This window comes from Hippocampus bargibanti, linkage group LG11 (genome assembly GCF_051943395.1).
Source record: "Hippocampus bargibanti isolate YZ-2025 linkage group LG11, ASM5194339v1, whole genome shotgun sequence".
In the NCBI taxonomy this organism is placed as follows: domain Eukaryota; kingdom Metazoa; phylum Chordata; class Actinopteri; order Syngnathiformes; family Syngnathidae; genus Hippocampus; species Hippocampus bargibanti.
The window spans coordinates 9,231,559-9,253,312 of NC_142744.1; the positions used below are offsets into that span (position 1 = coordinate 9,231,559).

Consider the following 21,754-nt stretch of genomic DNA (forward strand, 5'->3'; position numbering starts at 1 on the left):
AAGATGGTGCCTGTATATACGACTTTGTTTTGGAAGTCAGCGTGAGAGTGACATAAGAGCAAAAGACTTGTTTGTGTTCAGCGTTGTGCCTTATTTATTTTTTGCTTAACCATACTGGTAACGTCTATGTAAGCTCTCAGTCGTACAGGAGTGGTCCATCGATGACAAGGTTTCTTCAGCCTTCATCTGTACTTTTTGAAGGTGTCGGACGTTTCGCCTTCTATATAAGAGGCTTTGTGAGCGAACTAAAGTCTTACTGGTCGTATCGGCCCTATTTACATATCCCTAAAGTCCAGACATGGCGGCGCCGGACACAGCTATGATAGGTCCTTACTCTCAGGTTGGGGGGAGCAGAGGACCACTCCCTGTGGCCCCACTGATTGTTCCTACGTTCCTGACTAACGACTGGCCTGTTTGCCCCACTCCCTCCGGTATCACCTCATCAGCATTACGAATGTTGCCTAACCTGTGTTGCCTAAGCAGGCTATTGTATGAACGATCCAAGTTGAACCTCACCCTGCCAGACCGGTTTAATGAAGGATTTAGTTGTTTTATGAGAATCGCTTGTTTTACCCCACTTTCAAACCATGTATGTTCTTTCACTAAGATTTTAACCTCATTGTCGTCAAATGTCCGGACATTAGGGATATATAAATAGGGCCGATACAACCAGTAAGACTTTATTTAGGTTGCTGACGAAGCCTCTTGGATAGGAGACGAAACGTCCGACACCTTCAAAAACGTACAGATGACGGCTGAAGAAACCTTCTCATCGACATACTTGGTGACCTCTTTAAAAAATAAGAACACCATACCACTTGGTCACAATCATCTCAGATTTTTTTATCTGTCTTATCTGACTTATTTTTGATTTATATTTTATGTTGCAGGACAAGGAACATTCACACTCATGGCCTGATGGGCTGCAATGGAAAAGTGCAAAGTGAATTTTGCTGCTCCACTTTGCAGCAGCATTATTTTTATTAAGCTACACCAACATGAGGTGATTGTCTGCGAAATGGATTGACACAAAAAAAAATTGATGAAACAGACTGGATATTTTGACTTGATACCCTAGTCATTTTGTGTTTAGCTTGACTTTATTTATAACGCATGGCCCCAAGTTGCCATTTTTTCACCTTATGCACTCAAAAGGGGATTGTGTGTGTCTTTGTTTGTGTATTTGAGTGCGTGTGTGCATATTTTGTCAACCTCAATCCGATTTTTCTCACTTATTTTTGCAAACAAAACCTGTCTTTTCTTGAGCTGCGGCCACGTGGCTTTGGCCCTGAAGGATTGAGAACAGTGTTGTGCACCATTTTTGGATTGCATGGCAAAGCTCCCAAATTATTGAACTCTCAAAATGGTTATCCCATGCATAATGTTTCATTTTTATGCACATCATCGATCGCGCTTGTACAGTGAGAGCCCAAATAAACCGCATCAAAGCAACAGTTGGTGAGTCGGGAGGGCATCCAGACATAACAAACGAGTGCTTACGTAAAGACTATTGAGTTCTCCTCAGATTTGTAGTTTACATCATCATCTCATTCCTGCTACTTTTTTGTGCAAAGGGATTTTGGTGGAGGAAGCTTATCCTCTTTTTTTTCTTTTTTTTTATTACAGAAGCAGGGCGGTCCTGAATTTGCACTGTACTGCAAAACTTTCTCCTAGGTGGAATAACACTTTTGGGCTCAAGACTCTTTACATGCTTATAGTTTCAAAATAAGACTTCTAAAAAATATTTGTATTCTCCTCTCTTCTAACCAGCACCTCGGTAAGTTGATAAACATTTTGGTTTGCTCAACTAAAAAGTTATTGTTTCCTTTCAAAAAAAATATAAAAATATATATATATATATATATATAGATAGATGTATGTAATATATATATATATATATATATATATATATATATATATATATATATATATATATATATGTGTGTGTATATATATATGTGTGTGTATATATATATATATATATATATATATATATATATATATATATATATATATATATATATATATATATATATATATATATGTATATATATATATATATACAAGATTGCGATAATGACGTCTACAGTAGTGGAGATAAAGTCAGAATGTTAGATCCTGCTCAATCTAGACTTTCAAATTTCCCACTTGGTCTTTAATTTTTAAAACCAACAGGCAGGATTGACCATTAAAAATTTGATTTTCTCTATTGCTTTTTTCTTTAAATATATATTCAAAGTACATCTTAATTTTATTTGGCTGCAACATGCAAAAACTATGACTTCAAAATGACACTTAATTTTTACTCTCAGGTTGTAAACTTTCCCGCATCCTCTCGTTGAGATGCCAATATTGGTCTGAGGAAACTTCAGAGCATCGGCGATGGGCCGCAAGTTGGATCTGTCAGGCCTGAGCGACAACGAGGCAGAACACGTTCTGCAGGTGGTTCAGCGTGACATGAGGCTGCGCAAGAAAGAGGAGGAGCGACTCAGGTACTATTGCCGACTATAGATATATACTTTTTTTTTTGGGGGGGGGGCAATTTTGAGTGAAATTTAGCATCGTTTTCGAATGCATCCCAAAGGTTAAGTCACCAGTCATCCTGAGAGGAGGTTTGCGTTTTTTTTCCAGCTTCAGCTGTTGTTGAAGCGCAATTTAAACCAATATGTATGTATTGCATTGTATTTTGGACAGCTGCCCTCATTTCAAGCTCATATAACTCCAGACCCATATAATTTAGGAAAGAGAGTTTAAGTTTTGTAACGCTGTATTGAATGTTTATGTGTCCAAAAACTAAATATTGTTTGCATCCTGGAATTCATAACCCTGACGCTGGAGTTTTTGCACGTCGTCCAGTAGTGAATGAGTTAATTGAATTACAATCCAAATCAAATCTACTTTTGTGTTATTAGTTTTGGGCTCTGTTTTCATTCCGGGCCTTGTGAAGATTAGGAAAGACACTCCAAAACAGGAAGCCGCAGCCCTTTCCTGTTGTTTCCTCGCCGCTGAGCAATCATACCTCCAACTTTTACTTAAAGGACAACCGACATCACTTTTTTGTTTCCTAACTGATATCAGAAAAACGTTTTATAGCATCTAAAATACCCAAAACACGCAGGATGATATTTTTAGTCAAATGCAAAACACCAATAAAAATGACTTAAATTGTACAAAATCTGCAAAAAAAATTGAGCTGCGAATTGGGCATTCTCAGAAAGTCCCGCCCCCAGTTCGTGACGTCACGCCAAGACGTCTTGCATTGCTCGAGAATCAAAACAATGGCTTCAGATTCGGAGAATATGCTTTCTTGTTACGCATCCAGTTATGAATATGATTCAAATAGTTCTGAAGAGGAAAGTATACATGTTTGCAATCGATTAAAGAAGGTTTTCCGGGTCATTTTGAGTGATCAAGACTGATGTGTAGCGTCACAGAAAATGCAAAGTTGGCGTTTTCCAATTTCAGCATCCACGTTGAACACGAAGTTTTTCAGAACCTTGGCAATTTGCAATGAGTGAATATGGTATAGGTATGTCCTTTCTTGGGGTTCCTTCAGTGACAAAGGGTGAGTCTCGTCACCAACTCAAAAACAGACTTTATTGTCAAATAAATATAGCTAATGCGGTGCAATGTACATACGCACAGATGAAATTAATTGAAGCCATTTCGGACACAGCTTGTCCAAGACGTCGGTGCAAGGCCATCAGAGACAATGTGGCTTGAAGTAAAGTCATCTAATGTCACAACATATTTTATGATGGGTGAACTTGGGCACAGCTACATGTTGAATTTGCTCAACTGTAAAGTGAGGTAAAAATGTAGTGAAAAAAAATGAAAAACAAAAAATGGAATCACACTGCACAGGAGCGGTTAAAAATCATTTTCAGATGATGCACCTGCGCACCTGCTTACCAGCACGCGTTACCATGCACGTTTGTCACAGGTTACCGCTGTACTCAGACACACCTTGCCTGCCTCCCTCACATTGATTACACATCCCTCATCTCCCCAAAACTCCTCATGTTTTTGTTGCCAAATACTCGCTGTGCTTTCCCCCTCACCCCCTTTCCCCACCCCACCAGCGAGCTGAAGCAGGCGCTAGATGAAGAGGGCAGTCGCTGCCTGCTGCTGTCACGCCAGCGCTATTTCAACCAGCGCTGCTGCATCCGCTGCTGCGCTCCCTTCGGCTTCCTGCTCAACCCCAAGCGGCAGTGTCGCGACTGCCTGTACAACGTGTGCAAGGCCTGCAGGTTCTACAGCAAGCCCGACAAAGCCTGGCTCTGCTGCGCCTGCCGGAAGAGCAGGTAAGCCACTGACTCTCATGACCACTGTGCGTGAACAAGTGAGAATCTTGCCTCGGCGAATCTGTCATGAACATGCTGGAGTCTCTTTCAGATTGTTAAAGCAACAGTCGCTGGATTGGTTCTACACACACGTGAAAGGACGCTTCAAGCGCTTCGGCAGTGCCAAAGTGCTCAAGACTATCTACAGGAGACACTTGGCTGAGCACAGTCCGGTTTCAGAGCTCACAGGTACACTTACGCTGGCCTCCGGTCGGAATGACAGTTCTTATGCGAAGGGTAGTGGGTGGGAGTAATGAGGATTAAATTCACATATCTTCAGAAGATTATTCTGTTTTTTAATCTTTTTTTTTGCCCTGATGTGTTTCGGCCCCATTTATGTTGTTGTGAATTTATATATATATATATATATATATATATATATATATATATATATATATATATATATATATATATATATATATATAAAAATCCCTATCCCTTCATTTCACAACAAAAGATGCAAAGGTCACTCATGCTACCGTGCCTTCAGCGCAAAAAATATAAGGGTGCCTTCAGATATGAGTAGCTCAATTTAGGAGTTCCTAAATCAAGACTTGAGATGCCATATACCATATAGAACATACATTAAAAAATGAGTCTGAAAAATCAATGCTTTTCACAAAAAAATAGTTGGGGAAGGGGTTCAAATACTGCAATAAGTTCTCCTGCCTCGCTTACGAATTTGTGGTTCATCTGCCTTTCGATGAGAAGGTTTCTTCAGCCGTCATCTGTACAAAAGTGAAGGTTTCGGACGTTTCGCCTCCTATCCAAGAGGCTTCGTCAGCGAACTAAAGTCTGACTGGTCGTATCGGCCCCATTTATATATCCCTAATAATAATAATATATATATGTATATATAATATAATCACTATCCCTTCATCTGCCTTTATTTGAGTCTAAGTCTCACGTACAAGACCAAAACATTTGTGGATTATACATCGAATGCTATTTTTTGTAATACTGATTGATGTATTTTGTTGTTAAAAATGTGTGTGAAAAGACCTTTAATAAAAATCACATCAGAAATCACAATAAAATAATAAAAAAAAAAATAGTTTTACCCACTAACCAACATGCACAAATAGCTCCCATAGCACAGCATGCATGGCTTTGCGGAGTATATATTTCATTTGGCTTCGTCCACCCTCCCTGACCGTAATTGAAAACGACCCGGTGTTCTCTTGCGACACGGCGACTGGTAATACCACACACGAGGTCCAGCGCTAATGTACTTACATAACCACAAACGGCCGCATTGTTGCATGAATATCAACGTGACGTGGTCAGAGCTCAAAGCTTAGTTGGAAGCTGCTTCTATCAGACCTCCTTCCCTCTTGAACACCCCAAACTCCCCCTCCGCTCCCTCAGAGGCTACGCCACGGTTGTCATGACCCGCAGACCATAACAGTAACTCTTTCTCATTTTGTCAAAGTTTAATAATTGGTGACTCAAAAGTTGCGTACCCATGAAAATTTCAATTGTGGCAACTCCTAAATTGAGCTGCTCATATCTCAAAGCACCCCTATATTCTTGTCTGTGTCAACGCACTGATTTCCTAGGGCTGCGTCCTACTGAGTCCCTCACTGGAGCAATGTTTTCTTCTGTCCATGCACTCTTTTTCCTGCCTGAATAAGTTCCTTCTGTGGCTTTAGAACATAGGTCCACTACAGTCCCATACTCGCTGAACTTCTTAAACCAACTAACAATCGTTGATTTTGATGGAAAGTTGCAACAATGGAAACGCTTTCGAAACTGAATCTGTACACTCTGGTGTGATTTTGTCACAAAATAGGTCTCCAGGGAGAATATCTTCCACTGATTTGTCCAAGGCATTTTTGGGGCAACTATAGCTGCAAACGATCATCCATAGGTTCACCTTTCACGTCCTGCAACAGAAAAGACATTTGTTAAAAAATGTTTTTTTTTTTATTTAATAAAATATGGGTCCGCATCTTTTTGGGTCACCCTGTATATATGCATGTGTTGCAGAGGGAAGTGCCTATGAGGAGAGTATCTGCAATGAAGGCAGCGTCTCTGGCAGTGACTCCACCTTCTACAAACAAACTGAAGGTGACCACCGGGATACATTCATCACTGCATTCAAACCAAATCTACCCATTCACTTCACTAACCTGCCAACCAAGTTTACCGCACTAATCAATTACAAGTACACTCCAGTACATTATGTATACAAACCACCCAGTCCAGACTAAGCCCAACAGAATTCAGTGGACAACGCCTCCCTGTCACTGGACTGAACCATAATTTCACTACACTAAACTGAAAGTAATACATAAAGTGGTACCTCTACTTGCGCAAATTTTGTAACTCAGAATTTTTTTTTAACCATTTTTTTGTCTTCTCAGAGCACAGCATGGCAGAGACGCTCACCGTGGCCTTCCGGGTGGCGGAGGAGGCCATAGACGAGGCCATTTCCAACGCAGAGTTTGATACTGCCAGTCAGGTTACTGTTACTTGGCATTCTTATTACATCAAATGTATGCTAAGTCTCTTCTGCGGTTCTAATTTCAAACATGACGCAGTTTGGACGTTGAGATTTGACTGTTGCTAATATGTTTTGGACCTGAGATGATATGTATCAGGACCAAAACATATTAGCAACTTATCATCTTATGTTTTTCATGTACTTATGTATAATCAGGAGAATCAGAATGAAGTCCGTTACCTGCGTGAGCACAGAGGAGAACTCATAGAGGAGCTGGCCAAAACCATCATGCAAAAAGTAAGACAGTAGATACAAAATTTACATGATGAGATTATTCTATGTGTTGGAGCCTTCGTATGACCTCATACAAGAAAGCCAGCTGACGTTCTACTCGTACGTGCGTATAAGATCATCACTAGGAGGAAGACCTTGACTGAGTATGAGCAGGAGGGCTCGCTGGAGCACAATGTCCGCTGCCCCGACGACCAACCTGGTGAAATCTTTAAACGCCTCAAAGGCCTTTGGGTGGGTGAAATCATCGAGCACCTCACTGTCTGCTCTAAATAGTAACAACAGCTGTCCTCAACCGGTGATCCACTGCGTTGTTGGTTTTTCTCATTTGAAGAGGTCACGATCTGCCTTCTCACTGATGGACGGCAACCGAGACGTTTGTCAGACATCACCTGTGGAAGAAGGATCAATCATCTCTCCGTGGACAAATGTCGAGCGTATGGAAAACTCTGGTACACCATATTTATTTTGAGTTAAAACTTCTCAGGAGACAATGCGCTTGTCACTGCTCTAAAATGGCAATTCAATGCCCTAAATTACTACACTTAAATTTAAGGTCTGTCCTTGTCTTCATATTTCTACATATGCACGTGGACCTTCACATGGAGGTGTGTCATCTGTGCTCAAGAGTCCAGACGGGAACTGGATCGCCCTGCAGAGTGCTCAGCTGTCTCGGCCCAGCCTTCTGGCCAAGAGGAAGAGTCAGGTCTACAGTGCCTTGGAGAGAGAGTCCGGAGCGGTGTCTGCTTATGAGGGCATGGATTCTGACAACGAAGCCAAACCAGAGCGAGACTCCTCCTGGGGCGCTATCCTGCAGGAGTTCCACAAGAAGCTGAGAGGCTCTAAAATCCGACGAGATGTAGCGAATAGAAACGACGCTTGGTCCGACTCTGACGGGAAGCTTAAAAAATCTCCTGTGGCGATTGTTAGGAGGCAGATGTTGCCTACGGAGGGTAGATCGCCATCGTCTCACCGGACCGGTATCATCGACATCACCTTCAAGGTCTCTCCGGACGAGAGTGGGGCTGGAAGTGAAGCGGCGTCCGGGAAAGCCAAGAGATCGCGAAAGAAGAGAAGAAGTAAAAGAAGAGCGACACTTTCCGGACCTCTTTTAATGGTGAGACAAAACTGAGCCTCAATCACTTTTCCGTAATCAAAAACCTGATTCACTGTACTTTATGTTAAACTATAATATCTTGTGCATTAATCCCACAGTACGCTGCACTAAAATGACAAGTCTGTTCAGTCCCTCCAATTCACTAATATTATTTTTTTATCTGTGCCTTCTTCCCATTGACAGGATTACAACAAGAAAGATGTCCATTCCTGTTCTTCCACTGACGTGGACACTCCTGATACCTTGACGCCCGATGCAGTCACTCCTGATCTGCTCAACCAGAATGTTGACTTAGGTCAAGAGGAGCAAGAGCTTACATTGAATGCACTGCAACCCTTAGAACTCATCTCCAACCCTTTAGTCAAAGAGAAAGGCAACAATGACGCACAGGCGGGAGAAATGAGAAGCCAAGATGACGAAAAGGACTTGAACGAAGCCGAGATGGATGAGAACATGAATGGGCGTGATGATACCGGCAAAAATAACTTGAATAAAGAGGTAGACGAGGATGAGAACGCAGAGGAGGAGGAAGAGGAGGAAATTACATCTCGGTTGTACAAGCTGGTGGCCAAGTCCAGGCTGGCCTACTTCTCGTCCACCGACGACGAACTAGACCGGGCAGGAAAGTGTGACGAGGACGAAGGATGCGAAGGTCAGGATCATGAGAAAGAAACTGAAGGACTCGCACTTCAACTCAGCCAGCTGGAGAAGGAAGCTCGATCCACAATGTTCTCCTCCACGGAAGAGGAGCTCGACCGAATCGTGGATGAGGAGGCTAACCAGGTAGAGGAAGAAGAGGAAGATGAAGAGGCGCTGGAGGTGAGATTGTGCCGTTTGGCCAATCAAGCAGACGCGACTCAGTTTTCCTCGACCGAGGATGAGCTGGACCGCGACGATCCTGCACATGAGGAGACACTGTGGAGCCTGCAGGAGTACAAGGCGGCACAGACCACTCAGGTGCGCCACCTGGCCAGTCTGGTCAGTGCCTCACTGTTTTCCTCCACTGAGGATGAGCTCGATCGAGTTGGTGAGGATGAAGAAAAGCTGATGCGAGGCGAGGAACCTTGGGCAGAAATCATGGGGGAGGAACCGGTCGAGGATCCAACGAGTGACCACTTTTCAGACGCCGCAACAGAAGAATTAGATGGTGACAGGATGGAATCAGAAAAGCTAGAAGAATCAATGAGGACACCAGAACTGGATCATTTGGAAGTGAAGCTAGTTCATCAAAAAGCAGAACGGGAAGATGAAGACATGAGAATAGACGGCATAAGAAAGTGGGAGAGCGAGGAGGAAGATGTTGAGTTCACCAAAATCATTACTAGCATGTTGACATTAACACTGGAGGATATCCGGCAACATGCTCATCCTGAAGAGAAGATGACAGATGCGAAAGGGGCCAAAGATCCAAAGATTGACGAGGAGAGAAAAAATGACACAAACGGCCACAGGACAGGATACACAACGATGGAAAAAAGGCAGAATGAGGATACAAATGCAGACGATGACTGGAAAGAGGATGAAGAGACAGACAAGAACAAGAATTGGGATGAAAACACAGATGAGGAACGGAGTAAGTATGCAATGATTGATAAGGAGAGGAAAGATGATGTGACAAATGAGGAAAGAAACAGAGACACAAAGGAAGATGAGAACAGGGATGAGGATGATGATGATGACGATGATATCAAGTCACTGAAGGACAGAGACAATGAGAAAGCTGTGGACTCAACGACAGACAAGGACAATAATGAGGATTTAAAGACAGACAATGATTCAGTTGGTGAGAAGGAGGAGGACTCCAAGACTGATATGAACAGGAACAGGGGTCCATCTATAGACACGAGGAAGGAGGATGAGAATGGGAACAGGGAAGCAAAGACTGCTACAGAGAGAAAGAATGAGATGGTGACAAATGACGAAATGAATGCGAGAACAAAGACAGAAGAGGGAAACACAGAAAAGAACAGGAGTATGGATGTAAACACAGTGAAACGCAGGAGCAAGGAAAGTGGGGACCTGAATGATGACGCAAAGACAGATCAAGACTGTAACAAGGTTGCAAAAGAGAAGACGATAGATGATGGAAAGCAAGACAATCGGAATAACGACGAAAATACTGAGAAAGAGAAGACAGTTGACTCAATAACAAATGAGGAAAAGAATGGGGACACAAATACAGACGATGACCTCAACACAAATGTAAAGATGGATGAGGAGACAAGTGGTGTGAGGACAGAAGAAACAATGACATGTGACAAGACAAAAATGGACAGCGAGACAGACGAGAAAGATGCAAAAACTACCTTGGGTATGAACGATAACATTATGACAAATGAAGAAAACAACGAGGACTTAATTCAAGACAGGGGGAGCAATGAGGAAACACAGACAGCTAGTGCCATGAAAGTGCAAGAAAAGAGAGATGATGGAAGCACAGACAGGAACAACGATATCAAGACTGAAAAAGAGACAGATGATGTGAATAACACGGATCTGCAGACCGTTGAAAAGAATTTCAGAGACACTGAAACGCGTGACCCAAAAGAGGCTGAAAAGACAGAGAAGGACTCGACCAAGGCAGATGAGGAACTGAACGAGAATAGAAAGGAGAGCAACTGTGATGTCCAGGTGGAAAAGAAAATTGAGGGTGAGAACAGAGAAGACTCAATGGGACTTGAGAACAATCCTGCAATGGAAGGTGAAGGGACTGAAGTTGAAACAATGACAAACAAGGAAACTTGTGAGATGACAGATGATAGCAGAAATGAGGGTGTCAACATAAACGAGGACAGGATCAGGGCAGATGAAGGTCTGACAGAGGAGATGAATACGGACAATGAAAGTAACACTGATGTAAATACGGACAAAGAGACATGTCATAAGATGGAACAGGACATGGAAGCCAAGACAGATGAGGGGGACCGGAACAATGATGCTCAAGATAATAAGAGGAAGGACCACTCAAAAACCGAAAAGGAGAGACAAGAGACAGAAAAGACAGCTATGGAAAGAATAGGCGATATTAAGATTGATGACGTGGGAGAAGAGGACACCAAAGCAGATGATACCACAAGCAATGAATGGCAAACAGACAAATCCTGGAACAAGGATGTAAAGACAGATGAGGAGAGAAAAGAAGACTTGCTGACTGACAAGGACAAGAATACTGATGCACAGACAGTCAAGGACAGGAACAAGGAATGCAAAACGGACTCGGACTGGAACATGGGCGCTCAGTCAGACAATCATTGGAACAATGATCCAAAGACTGCTACAGACAGGAAAAAGGAAACCAAGACAGACAATCACACAAACCAAGAAGACGAGCCAGACAAGAGCAGGAACAAGGAAGTACAGTCGGACAAGGTTGTAGAGACAGACAAAGAAAGAAATGAGGAATCCAAGACAGACCATGGCTGGAGTAAGGCTGCAAAGACAACCCAGGATTGGAGCAAGGAACCGGGGACAGGCACAGATTTGAGCAAGGATGCTAATACAGACAGGGACAAGGATGCAAAGATACACACCGACAGGAACCCGCAAGGCAAAGCACTGAAGGACTGGGACATGGACGCACAAATAGACACAAACAATAAAGAGGAAAGCAAGATAGACAATGATGGGACAAAGCATGTAAAGACAGACTTGTACAAGGATGGAAAGACAGATGAGGTAGCACAGGCAGGCAAGTACAGGGACAATGATGCAAAGACAGACAATGAGAGAAGTGAGGAAAAGAACGATAACCACAACACAAAGGCAGACAAAGATGCTAAATCAGGCGAAACCTGGAACGAGCCGATGGACAAGGAGAGACAAAAACTCCTGGAGACAGACAAGGACAATGACTGCAGAGGTAATACTTGGAATGTCAAAAGGAGTGATGTTGTTTCAAAGACAGACAAGAACTACGATATGCAGACAGACAAAGAGAGCAAAGATTGTACAAACACCGACAGGTGGACAAATGAAAACTCAAAACCAGGTCAGAACAGGAACCCGGTCAAAAGAGAGGAGGATTGGAATGAGGCTGAAACACAGGAGAACGCGACTGCGGATGACAAGGCCGTCAAAGAGAGGGAAACAAACCTGAAGACTGAAAATGGCAAGTACAAAGCCACCAACAGTAATTATACAGATCTAAAGATAAACGAAATAGATGTAAAAGAAGTCCAGGAAGAACCAATACGTGGACTCAAAGATGCCCAGAACCAAATTTCTGTAGAACTGTCAGGAACGCTCAAAAGTGCTGCTCTTCCAGTTTCTAGACAACAGGAACATGAGGTGGGGGCAGCAATGGCGAAACGTGAGGGCCCAAGAAGAAAAATGGAGGAGGACTTCCCATTGCCAGAGGAGATCGTAAATGTAAGGAACCTTTTCACCGACCTTCAACGGTTAATTCGTTTTAGCTTGAATTAACCAAGCGCTTGCTTGAATAACTTCTCCTTCCTCCTCCTGCTTACACCTCCTGCATCATGTAGGCTAGTGATGCTGAAGTGTACCGTGCGGTACACTTCATATTGACCCTGCTCGAACAGGTGAGATGGACCGAGAGGAAGCTTCTTTATGGCAATTTGCACAACGCGAGTAGTACTGCTTGGTTACGGTAATTACTGATCGGATTTCTATAGTAAGCTGGGGTGTATAGGGCAGTGGACAAACTACCGTATTTTCAACATGAAAAGGGGGACTGGATTATGAGCCGCACCTTATGAATGACCTATTTTGTCTTTTATTGAGTGCACGGCATTATGAGTCTGCATCCACTAGATGGCGTTAACCTCAAGGAAATACCAACAGAACGATCAGATGTTCGTAAAACGTTTTTCAAAAAACTTATTTCTCATCTGTCACATCTGTATGTGTGCAGAGGTACTCGGCAGCGTCCCTGTGCAGCATCACAACTGAGGTCCTTAAAGTTCTCAACGCCACAGAGGAACTGCTCCAGGGGGTGGAAGGTCGCCAAGGCCGGCGTCCCAGTGCTTTCTCTTTGCCTCCGGATGCCGACCCCAAGCAATTGGATCAGCAGTTCTCTGCACTGGAAGAGAAGGTAGCTTGTAGTTTTAGGCTGGTTGAACCATTGGATTTTTTTTACCAGGTTTCATTAACTCATTCGCTGCCAGACGTGCAAAAATGTGTCAAGTTCAGTGCCAGGGTTTTTGTCAATGTCACTCGAATTCCAAGACCCACAGAATATTAAGTTTTAGGACTACATAAACATTCAATGCAGCGTAAGAAACCTTAGAATCTCTTCTTTCATTTGGAAAAAAGAGTTAATTCCGAAATTATATGGGTCTGAAGTTATGTGAGCTTGACATGAGGGCGGCTGTCCAAAATACAATGCAATACATTGGTTTATATAGCGCTTTAACAACAGCGGAAGCTGGAACAAAGCGCTGACATGGAAAAAATGGAAGGCTGCCACCTGGTGGAAAAGAATAAACACTGCCAGAGGCCAGCGCTTTATCGGCAACCAAGCATGAAAAAAATCTGAACAAATTCGGAAATGGCGCTCTACGTCGCATTTTCAATTCCCGAATAAATTCGTGAATGGCAGTGAATGAGTTAATCAATAATACATAAACTAGTAATCATAATGATAAAAATATAACACATTCAGTCTTGTGAAAATAATGTGACTCTTGATATTGTATAGGCTCGTGGTCTGAAAGAGCGAAACGCTACGTTCTTTAACAGTGGCAGGTACTTTCAACATAGTCCTCCGCAGGTGTACGTTGCGGCGGGCTCAGTGTACGGCGTGGAGCACGAGCTCGGTGCGCTAGAGGAGCACGCCAGGGGCATCTCTAGCAGCACGTCTGACACAGAAATTTTCATCCTCGAGGAACGGTTTGCGTCGGCCGCCGCCCGGGTTCAGCAATCTGAGCTGCAGGTGAGCCTTTGTTGTGTTGCGCTTCTGTCACATAACATCCTGCCAAATCATGTGAGGAAGCGTAGCGTGACCGGACATGACAGAAAATGGCCAAATTACGTCAAACCACAGTGCAAGCTTCTATGAACAGAGTATATGCCGTTGCAGATCAATGATATCTCTGCGAGGATCGCAGCTCTAAGGACCGCCGGACTGGACGTGGACCCACAGTCCCGTTTCGCCAAGGCCAGGGCCGTCCCGGTCATGGTAAGTACTGTTCATGCATTTTCTGTTGTCGCACACGCGGGGGCGATGTAATATCAATGGCCTCAAACAAAAGAGCACCTTGTCTCCACCACCAGCCTCACACGATTAGCTCGTCCAGACAGCTGAGGAGACGACTCCCTGCGCTGCCGCGTCCAGGTCAGCGAAACACAAACTATGCTGTACTTGTGTATTTTCATTCATATCAGGAAACCTTACTTCGTAGCAAAACAAAAAAAGTCACTGAAACGAAAACAACAGCCCTTCAATCGTTTTTACATTTGACAGTTGTTTTTTTTATTTCGGCGAAAAATGTCTGACAATACGTAGTAATTTTTTTATGGGCAGAATACTATACTTGGATGGTTCTTTTTTTCAAGGAAAAACGGCTTCCTTATTATGGTCGTTTATTTCAGGCTAAAATCACCTTCCGAGACATGGTCGTTGTTGTTGGGCTAGAAACGCCTTAGTGTACTTAGTGGGTTTTTTTCTGGGAAAAACGGCTCACTATGCATGCTTTTTTTTTGGGCTAAAATTGGTTGAACGATACACGGTCGTTTCTTTTCAGGCTAAAACGTCATGGTTGTTTTTTTTTTTTGGGAGGCTAAACATGCCTTACTTTGCATGGTTGTTTTATTTCGGCAAAAACGGCTTGCTACATGGTCTTTTTTTTCGGGCAAAAAATGCCTTACTATATGTATACATGGTTGTTTTTTCGGGGTAAAACCGCCTTACTATACATGGTCATTTTTTTCAGCTAAAAACGGCTTACTGTACACGGTCGTTTTTTCGGCTAAAAACGACTTACTACACATAGTCGTTTTTTTTCCGGCTAAAAACGCCTTACTGTACATGGTCGTTTTTTTCAGCTAAAAAGGCCTTACTATATACATGGTCGTTTTTTTTTCGGCAAAAAGCGCCTTACTATACATGGTCGTTTTTTTAGGGTAAAAAAGGCCTTACTATACATGGTCGTTTTTTTCGGCTAAAAACGCCTTACTAAACATGGTTGTTTTTTTTCGTGCTAAAAAACGCCTTACTATACATAGTCTTTTTTTTCAGCTGAAAACGTCTTACTATACATGGTCGTATTTTCGTGCTAAAAAACGCCTTACCATACAAGGTCGTTTTTTTTTTCTACTAAAAACGCCTTACTATACACGGTCGGTTTTTTCGGCTAAAAACGCCATATTATACATGGTGGTTTTTTCGTGCTAAAAAACGCCTTACTAAACATGGTTGTTTTTTTCGTGCAAAAAAAACGCCTTACTATACAAGGTCGTTTTTTTCGACTAAAATCGCCTTACTATACATGGTCGTTTTTTCGTGCTAAAAAACGCCGTAGTCGTTTTTTTCGTGCTAAAAAACGCCTTGCTATACATGGTCGTTTTATAAGGCTAAAAACGCCTTACTATACATGGTCGTTTTTTTTGGCTAAAAACGCCTGACTATGCATGGTCGGGTTTTTTTCGGCTAAAAACGGCTTGCTATACATGGTCGTTTTTTTGGGGGGGGGGGCTAAAAACGCCTTACTAAACATGGTTGTTTTTTCGTGCTAAAAAACGCCTTACTATACATGGTCGTTATATAAGGCTAAAAACGCCTTACTATATATACATGGTCGGTTTGTCGGGGTAAAAACGCCTTGCTATACATGGTCGTTTTTTTTCATGCGAAAAAACGCCTTACTATACATGGTTGTTTTTTCGTGCTAAAAACACCTTACTATACATGGTTGTTTTTTCGTGCTAAAAACACCTTACTATAGAGGTCGTTTTTTTTGGCTAAAAACGCCTTACGAGACATGGTCGTTTTTTTTCGGCTAAAACACCTTACTATACATGGTCGGTTTGTCGTGGTAAAATCACCTTACTATACATGGTCGTTTTATAAGGCTAAAAACGCTAAAAACGCCTTACTATAGGTATCGGTTTGTCGGGGTAAAAACGCCTTACTATGCATGGTCGTTTTTTTTTTGGCTAAAAACTCCTTACTATACATGGTCGTTTTTTCGGCTAAAAACGCCTTACTATATGTTTTTTGGGCTAAAAACGCCTTAATATACATGGTCGTTTTTTTTTGCTAAAAACGCCTTACTAAACATGGTTGGTTTTTTTCGTGCTAAAAAACGCCTTACTATACATGGTCGTTTTTTTTGGCTAAAAACGCCTTACTATACTGGTCGTTTTTTCGGCTAAAAGCCCCTTACTATACATGGTCTTTTTTTTCAGCTGAAATGGTCGTTTTTTTCGGCTAAAAACGCCTTACTATACATGGTCTTTTTTTTTCGGCTAAAAACGCCTTGCTATACATGGTCGTTTTTTTTTTTGGGGCTAAAAACGCCTTACTATACATGGTCGTTTTTTTCGGCTAAAAAGGCCTTACTATACATGGTCGTTTTTTTCGGGTAAAAACGCCTTACTATACATGGTCGTTTTATAAGGCTAAAAACGCCTTACTATACATGGTCGTTTTTTTTCGGGTAAAAACGCCTTACTATACATGGTCGTTTTTTTCGGCTAAAAAGGCCTTACTAAACATGGTCGTTTTTTCGGCTAAAAACGCCTTACTATACATGGTCGTTTTTTTCGTGCTAAAAACGGCTTACTATACGAGGTCGTTTTTTTTGGCTAAAAACGCCTTACTATACATGGTCTTTTTTTCAGCTGAAAACGCCTTACTATACATGGTCGTTTTATAAGGCTAAAAACGCCTTACTCTACATGGTCGTTTTATAAGGCTAAAAAACGCCTTACATGGTCGTTTTTTGCGTCAAAAACGCCTTACTATACATGGTCGTTTTTTCGGCTAAAAACGCCTTACTATATGTTTTTTTCGGCTAAAAACGCCTTAATATACATGGTCGCTTTTTTTTGCTATAAACGCCTTACTAAACATGGTTGGTTTTTTTCGGGTAAAAACGCCTTAATATACATGGTCGTTTTTTTCGGCTAAAAACGCCTTAGTTTACATGGTCGTTTTTTTCGGCTAAAAACGCCTTACTATACATGGTCGTTTTTTTCGGGTAAAAACGCCTTACTATACATGCGTCTGTGTAAGCGCTCAGTCGTACAGGAGTGGTCCATCGATGAGAAGGTTTCTTCAGCCGTCATCTGTACAAAAGTGAAGGTTTCGGACGTTTCGCCTCCTATCCAAGAGGCTTCGTCAGCGAACTAAAGACCTTCACTTTTGTACAGATGACGGCTGAAGAAACCTTCTCATCGACTTACTATACATGGTCTTTTTTTTCAGCTGAAAACGCCTTACTATACATGGTCGTTTTTTTCGGCTAAAAACGCCTTACTATACTGGTCGTTTTTTCGGCTAAAAGCGCCTGACTATACATGGTCGTTTTTTCGGCTAAAAGCGTCTTACTATACATGGTCGGTTTGTCATGGTAAAAACGCCTTACTATCATGGTCGTTTTTTTTTGGCTAAAAACGCCTTACTATACACGGTCGTTTTATAAGACTAAAAACGCCTTACTATACATGGTCTTTTTTTTCAGCTGAAAACGCCTTACTATACATGGTCGTTTCATCAGGCTAAAAACGCCTTACTATACTGGTCGTTTTTTCGGCTAAAAGCGCCTGACTATACATGGTCGTTTTTTCGGCTAAAAACGTCTTACTATACAGGGTCGGTTTGTCGTGGTAAAAACGCCTTACTATACATGGTCGGTTTTTTTTTGGCTAAAAACGCCTTACTATACACGGTCGTTTTATAAGACTAAAAACGCCTTACTATACATGGTCGTTTTTTTCGGCTAAAAACGTCTTACTAAACATGGTTGTTTTTTTCGTGCTAAAAAACGCCTTACGATACATGGTCGTTTTATAAGGCTAAAAACGCCTTCCTATACATGGTCGTTTTATAAGGCTAAAAACGCCTTCCTATACATGGTCGTTTTTTTTGGCTAAAAACGCCTTACTATACTGGTCGTGTTTTCGGCTAAAAGCGCTTTACTATACATGATCATTTTTTTCTGGCTAAAAATGCTTGAGTATCCATGGTCATTTTTTATTTTTTTTGCTGGCCAAAAATGCTTGATGTAATGCATGGTGTAAAGTGGGCTAATCAGTTGAAAATAAATGCATTTTTGAATGGCAGCAAAGACCTTTTGAACTTTCCACATGAAGACAGACAACGTGAGGAATTTTGTTTGTATTTTGGAAAAGAGGAAATGGCACTGCTGGGTGAAGACATTCCATCATCGGAAAGAAGTTTCTCCGGGAGGGAACGCTGACACATAACAGTGATCTTGGCCACAAAGTCAGTCTGTGTTTGTCTTTGCAAATCACATGAAAGCAGTCCACTGGCAAACGCGAACCCTGCATCAAAATATACTTCTCCTCATAGAGGGATTAAATGTCAGTAAGAGCTTTTGTCCCAAAGCATTCTGGGAGTCGTAGTTCAGGTTAGCTCTCAGCGCAGAGGAAGCGTTCCCTTGGGTCAGGCACGATGAAGCCCTCCTTCTGCTCGCTCTCTCGTCTGATGGCCATGACGAACGACTGCTTGGGGTCGATGACCGCCACGCCGTCTGCGTCCACGCCCGCGACCTCCACCTCGGCGTAGGAAGGGTGGCCTGACCCGCGGCGGAACTTCATGGTGGGCCAACGGGCCGGACGCCGCTGCGTACAAGCACGTGGAAGGTGTCGGGTGTTTGATTAAAACTGTGCTCACGCAATTTGTCACCACGGAGCTCAAACGCAGCATTCCTAATGTGTGGTGAAATTTGGGAGGCATCGCTTTCGTGAGTGAGAAACCTTTGTGCACAGTTCCCTGAAAAGATGCAGGAATCCATTTTTGTGGACAACGGCCATTTTTCAAACGTATGATGAACATGTATCATAAAATGAAATGTTTAACCGTACTTTGCAGTTGTCGTCACTGACCTCCATGAAGAAGAGGCTGGCGGTCGACGTGGGGTGATTGTACACGTAAATGGACACCAGGATGCCTGTCACCATGATGACCGTTACCGCGACCACGCCCACCAGTAGACCCGCCTGCTCCCGTTGGCCTGTGTCCTTGTTTTCACCGCCCACTGCGAGAGCACATATTGTGAAAATGTTTTGTGATGAGATAAAAACACATTTTCAGACGGGCTGGATAAATAAATGACTGTCCGCCATGTTGTGAGCCAAACATATAGCGGCCGCATCGCCGCACATACGTTGAGAACACTATGCAGTATTTAACATGGCGTTGTATACACTCAGCTATGTGACAACAGAGTGATGGCAAATAGCTCAACAACCCCCCCCCTTCCAATCTTAACACACACACACACACACACACACACACACACACACACACACACACACACACACACACACACACACACACACACACACACACACACACACACACACACACAGGTCTTATCATGAAAATAATACAAGCATGGTGTGTTGATGTCCTACACAAACAGTAACCCATGTAACTGTGGGTGCTAAAACGCCTTACTATAAATGTGGTCATTTCTTTTGTGCTAGAAAATACCTGACTAACGTGTTTGGGGTTTTGTTTTTTTTTGCACTAAAAACACCTTACGATACATGGTCGTTTTTTGTTTCAGGCTAAAAGCGTCAGACTATACCTGGCCATTTTTTTCTGGCTAAAAATGCCTTACTCTCCATGTTTTTTTGTGCTAAAACGCCTTACTACATATGGTTGTTTTTTTTCAGCTAAAAACGCCTTACTATATATACATGGTAGTTTTTTTCGGGCCAAATACGCATTACAAAGGCCTTATCAATGCTGTGTTTTTATGACTAAAAACGGCTTACTATACATGGTCGTTTTTTTCTTTAGCTAAAAACGGCTTACTATAAAAAAACAATAACTAAAAAGGCCTTACTATACATGCAAAGTTTTTTTTTTTTTTTTTTTCGGGCCAAAAATGCCTTACTATACATGCCGTGATGATGATGTCACATGACACCGAGGGGGTGGGTTACACACTGATTAACACCCACAGTTACAGGAGTTCCTCTTTGAAGATGATGTCATATGACATCATATTCAAAGTGTAACCCACCCCCTCTCAAAAAATTTGGAAGGTATTGACAATTACTTTTTTTTTTAAATCAGTGAATCCGTCAATCAGCAGGTGGCGATTGACAACTATGTTGGGGTCCACTTTATTGAAGCTAAAAGTCATCATATTTCATAATAGCAATGATATTCTGCAAACACTTTAGTCGGTTCCCTTGTATTCAGAAGCAAAGAAATACATTGTTAGTATGGAGGTCCCCGAATTAAAAAAATAAAATCCATAAATTTGTGAAACAGACCTGCAGGTTGGCTGGCAGAGGAAGAAGAGCTGGACAGGACCTTCCCGTCACTCCCCGGCGGCTTCTTTTCGCCGCGGGATATTTTGCCAAGCGGGACGGTGGTTGGCCTGAAGGTCTTTCGCCGCGTCGATGTCGCCGCCGATGCCGCAACAGCGGTCGGCCCCGACGTGAGTTGATGGGATGATGTGTCTGTGACGTCGACGACTCTCTGACAACGGAGATCTCGTCTCTGGAGGAGGCACAAGTAAAATTGAAGTCCATATTTGTCCATCCCTCAGTTATCTAGGGTGTTCTGTCCCAGGCCACCAGAGCAGTAGACAAAATCCGCAAAGTAGCAACAAAACATTTTCGCCTGAGATCACTAAAGGCTGGGATGGCTTTTGTGTTGTGCCAACTCGTCATGGAGTAAAGAGTATCATATTTTCCGGTGTATACGGCAAACCCCTAATGCATGGTCTATTTTCAAACCTTTTCCATATATGTACAAGGCGCACAGGACTATAAGGCGCACCTTCAATGAATGAAAAAAAGTTTTGCAAATACAGTGTGACCTTGGCTTACGAACTTAATTGGTTCCCAGACAGAGTGTGCAAAGTGTGTATCCCAAAAATTAATTTCCCATAGGAAACCATTAAAATGACAATAATCCATTCCCAGGTCCGCATAAAACATAATTTTCTACTTTCTAATTTTCTAAGCCTTAAAACTACACAAAATATACCTTATTCTGCGTATCATAAATGTGCTGTGGTATTATAATTAAAGAAATAAACTCCAGTATAATAAAGTGGTTTTATTTACCTTTGTGATGGTCGATGGCTTGATGAATGGAGCGGCCGGTTTCATCAGCATTAAACACTTGATGAGGAATGATCCATTGTAGGTGCTTTCTCTGTGATAATTTTATCTACTTCCTCATCAATTGTGTTCTGTTTCACTGGGTTGATAGCTTTTTGCATCAAGTGGCTTGTGTGGGTTCTTTGTGCAGCCTGATTGATGGGATATTTTAACCTTTCAGTCTACACTCTGCCCTTGAACTATCAAAGTTGAAATCCATTTTCTCACACTGTCATCTGCCAGTCGCTTTAATGTTTAAACCACCTCCCCTCACTGCTGGGTTCT

The 21,754-nt window shown here is 42.3% G+C and overlaps 1 protein-coding gene across 4 annotated transcripts; it reads left to right on the top strand.

Moving 5' to 3' along the window:
- The first annotated feature begins 920 nt into the window (after window positions 1-920).
- myripa (myosin VIIA and Rab interacting protein a) lies at window positions 921-20,009 on the top strand. 4 transcript variants are annotated; one of them, XM_089007537.1, is made up of 18 exons: window positions 921-1,003; window positions 1,627-1,777; window positions 2,313-2,492; window positions 4,083-4,304; window positions 4,396-4,532; window positions 6,333-6,413; window positions 6,710-6,807; window positions 7,006-7,086; window positions 7,198-7,314; window positions 7,415-7,532; window positions 7,689-8,197; window positions 8,381-12,305; window positions 12,462-12,565; window positions 13,071-13,250; window positions 13,929-14,090; window positions 14,238-14,336; window positions 14,432-14,492; window positions 19,215-20,008. In XM_089007537.1, exons 3-18 carry the CDS (start codon window positions 2,383-2,385, stop codon window positions 19,334-19,336), a joined length of 6,126 nt encoding a protein of 2,041 aa, XP_088863663.1. In that variant the 5' UTR covers window positions 921-1,003; window positions 1,627-1,777; window positions 2,313-2,382; the 3' UTR covers window positions 19,337-20,008. The 4 variants fall into 4 exon arrangements, with proteins under 4 accessions (XP_088863663.1, XP_088863662.1, XP_088863661.1 ...); XM_089007535.1 differs by having other exon boundaries at window positions 924-1,003; window positions 2,344-2,492; window positions 8,381-12,565; window positions 19,215-20,009; XM_089007534.1 differs by having other exon boundaries at window positions 925-1,003; window positions 8,381-12,565; window positions 19,215-20,009.
- The last annotated feature ends 1,745 nt before the right edge of the window (window positions 20,010-21,754 follow it).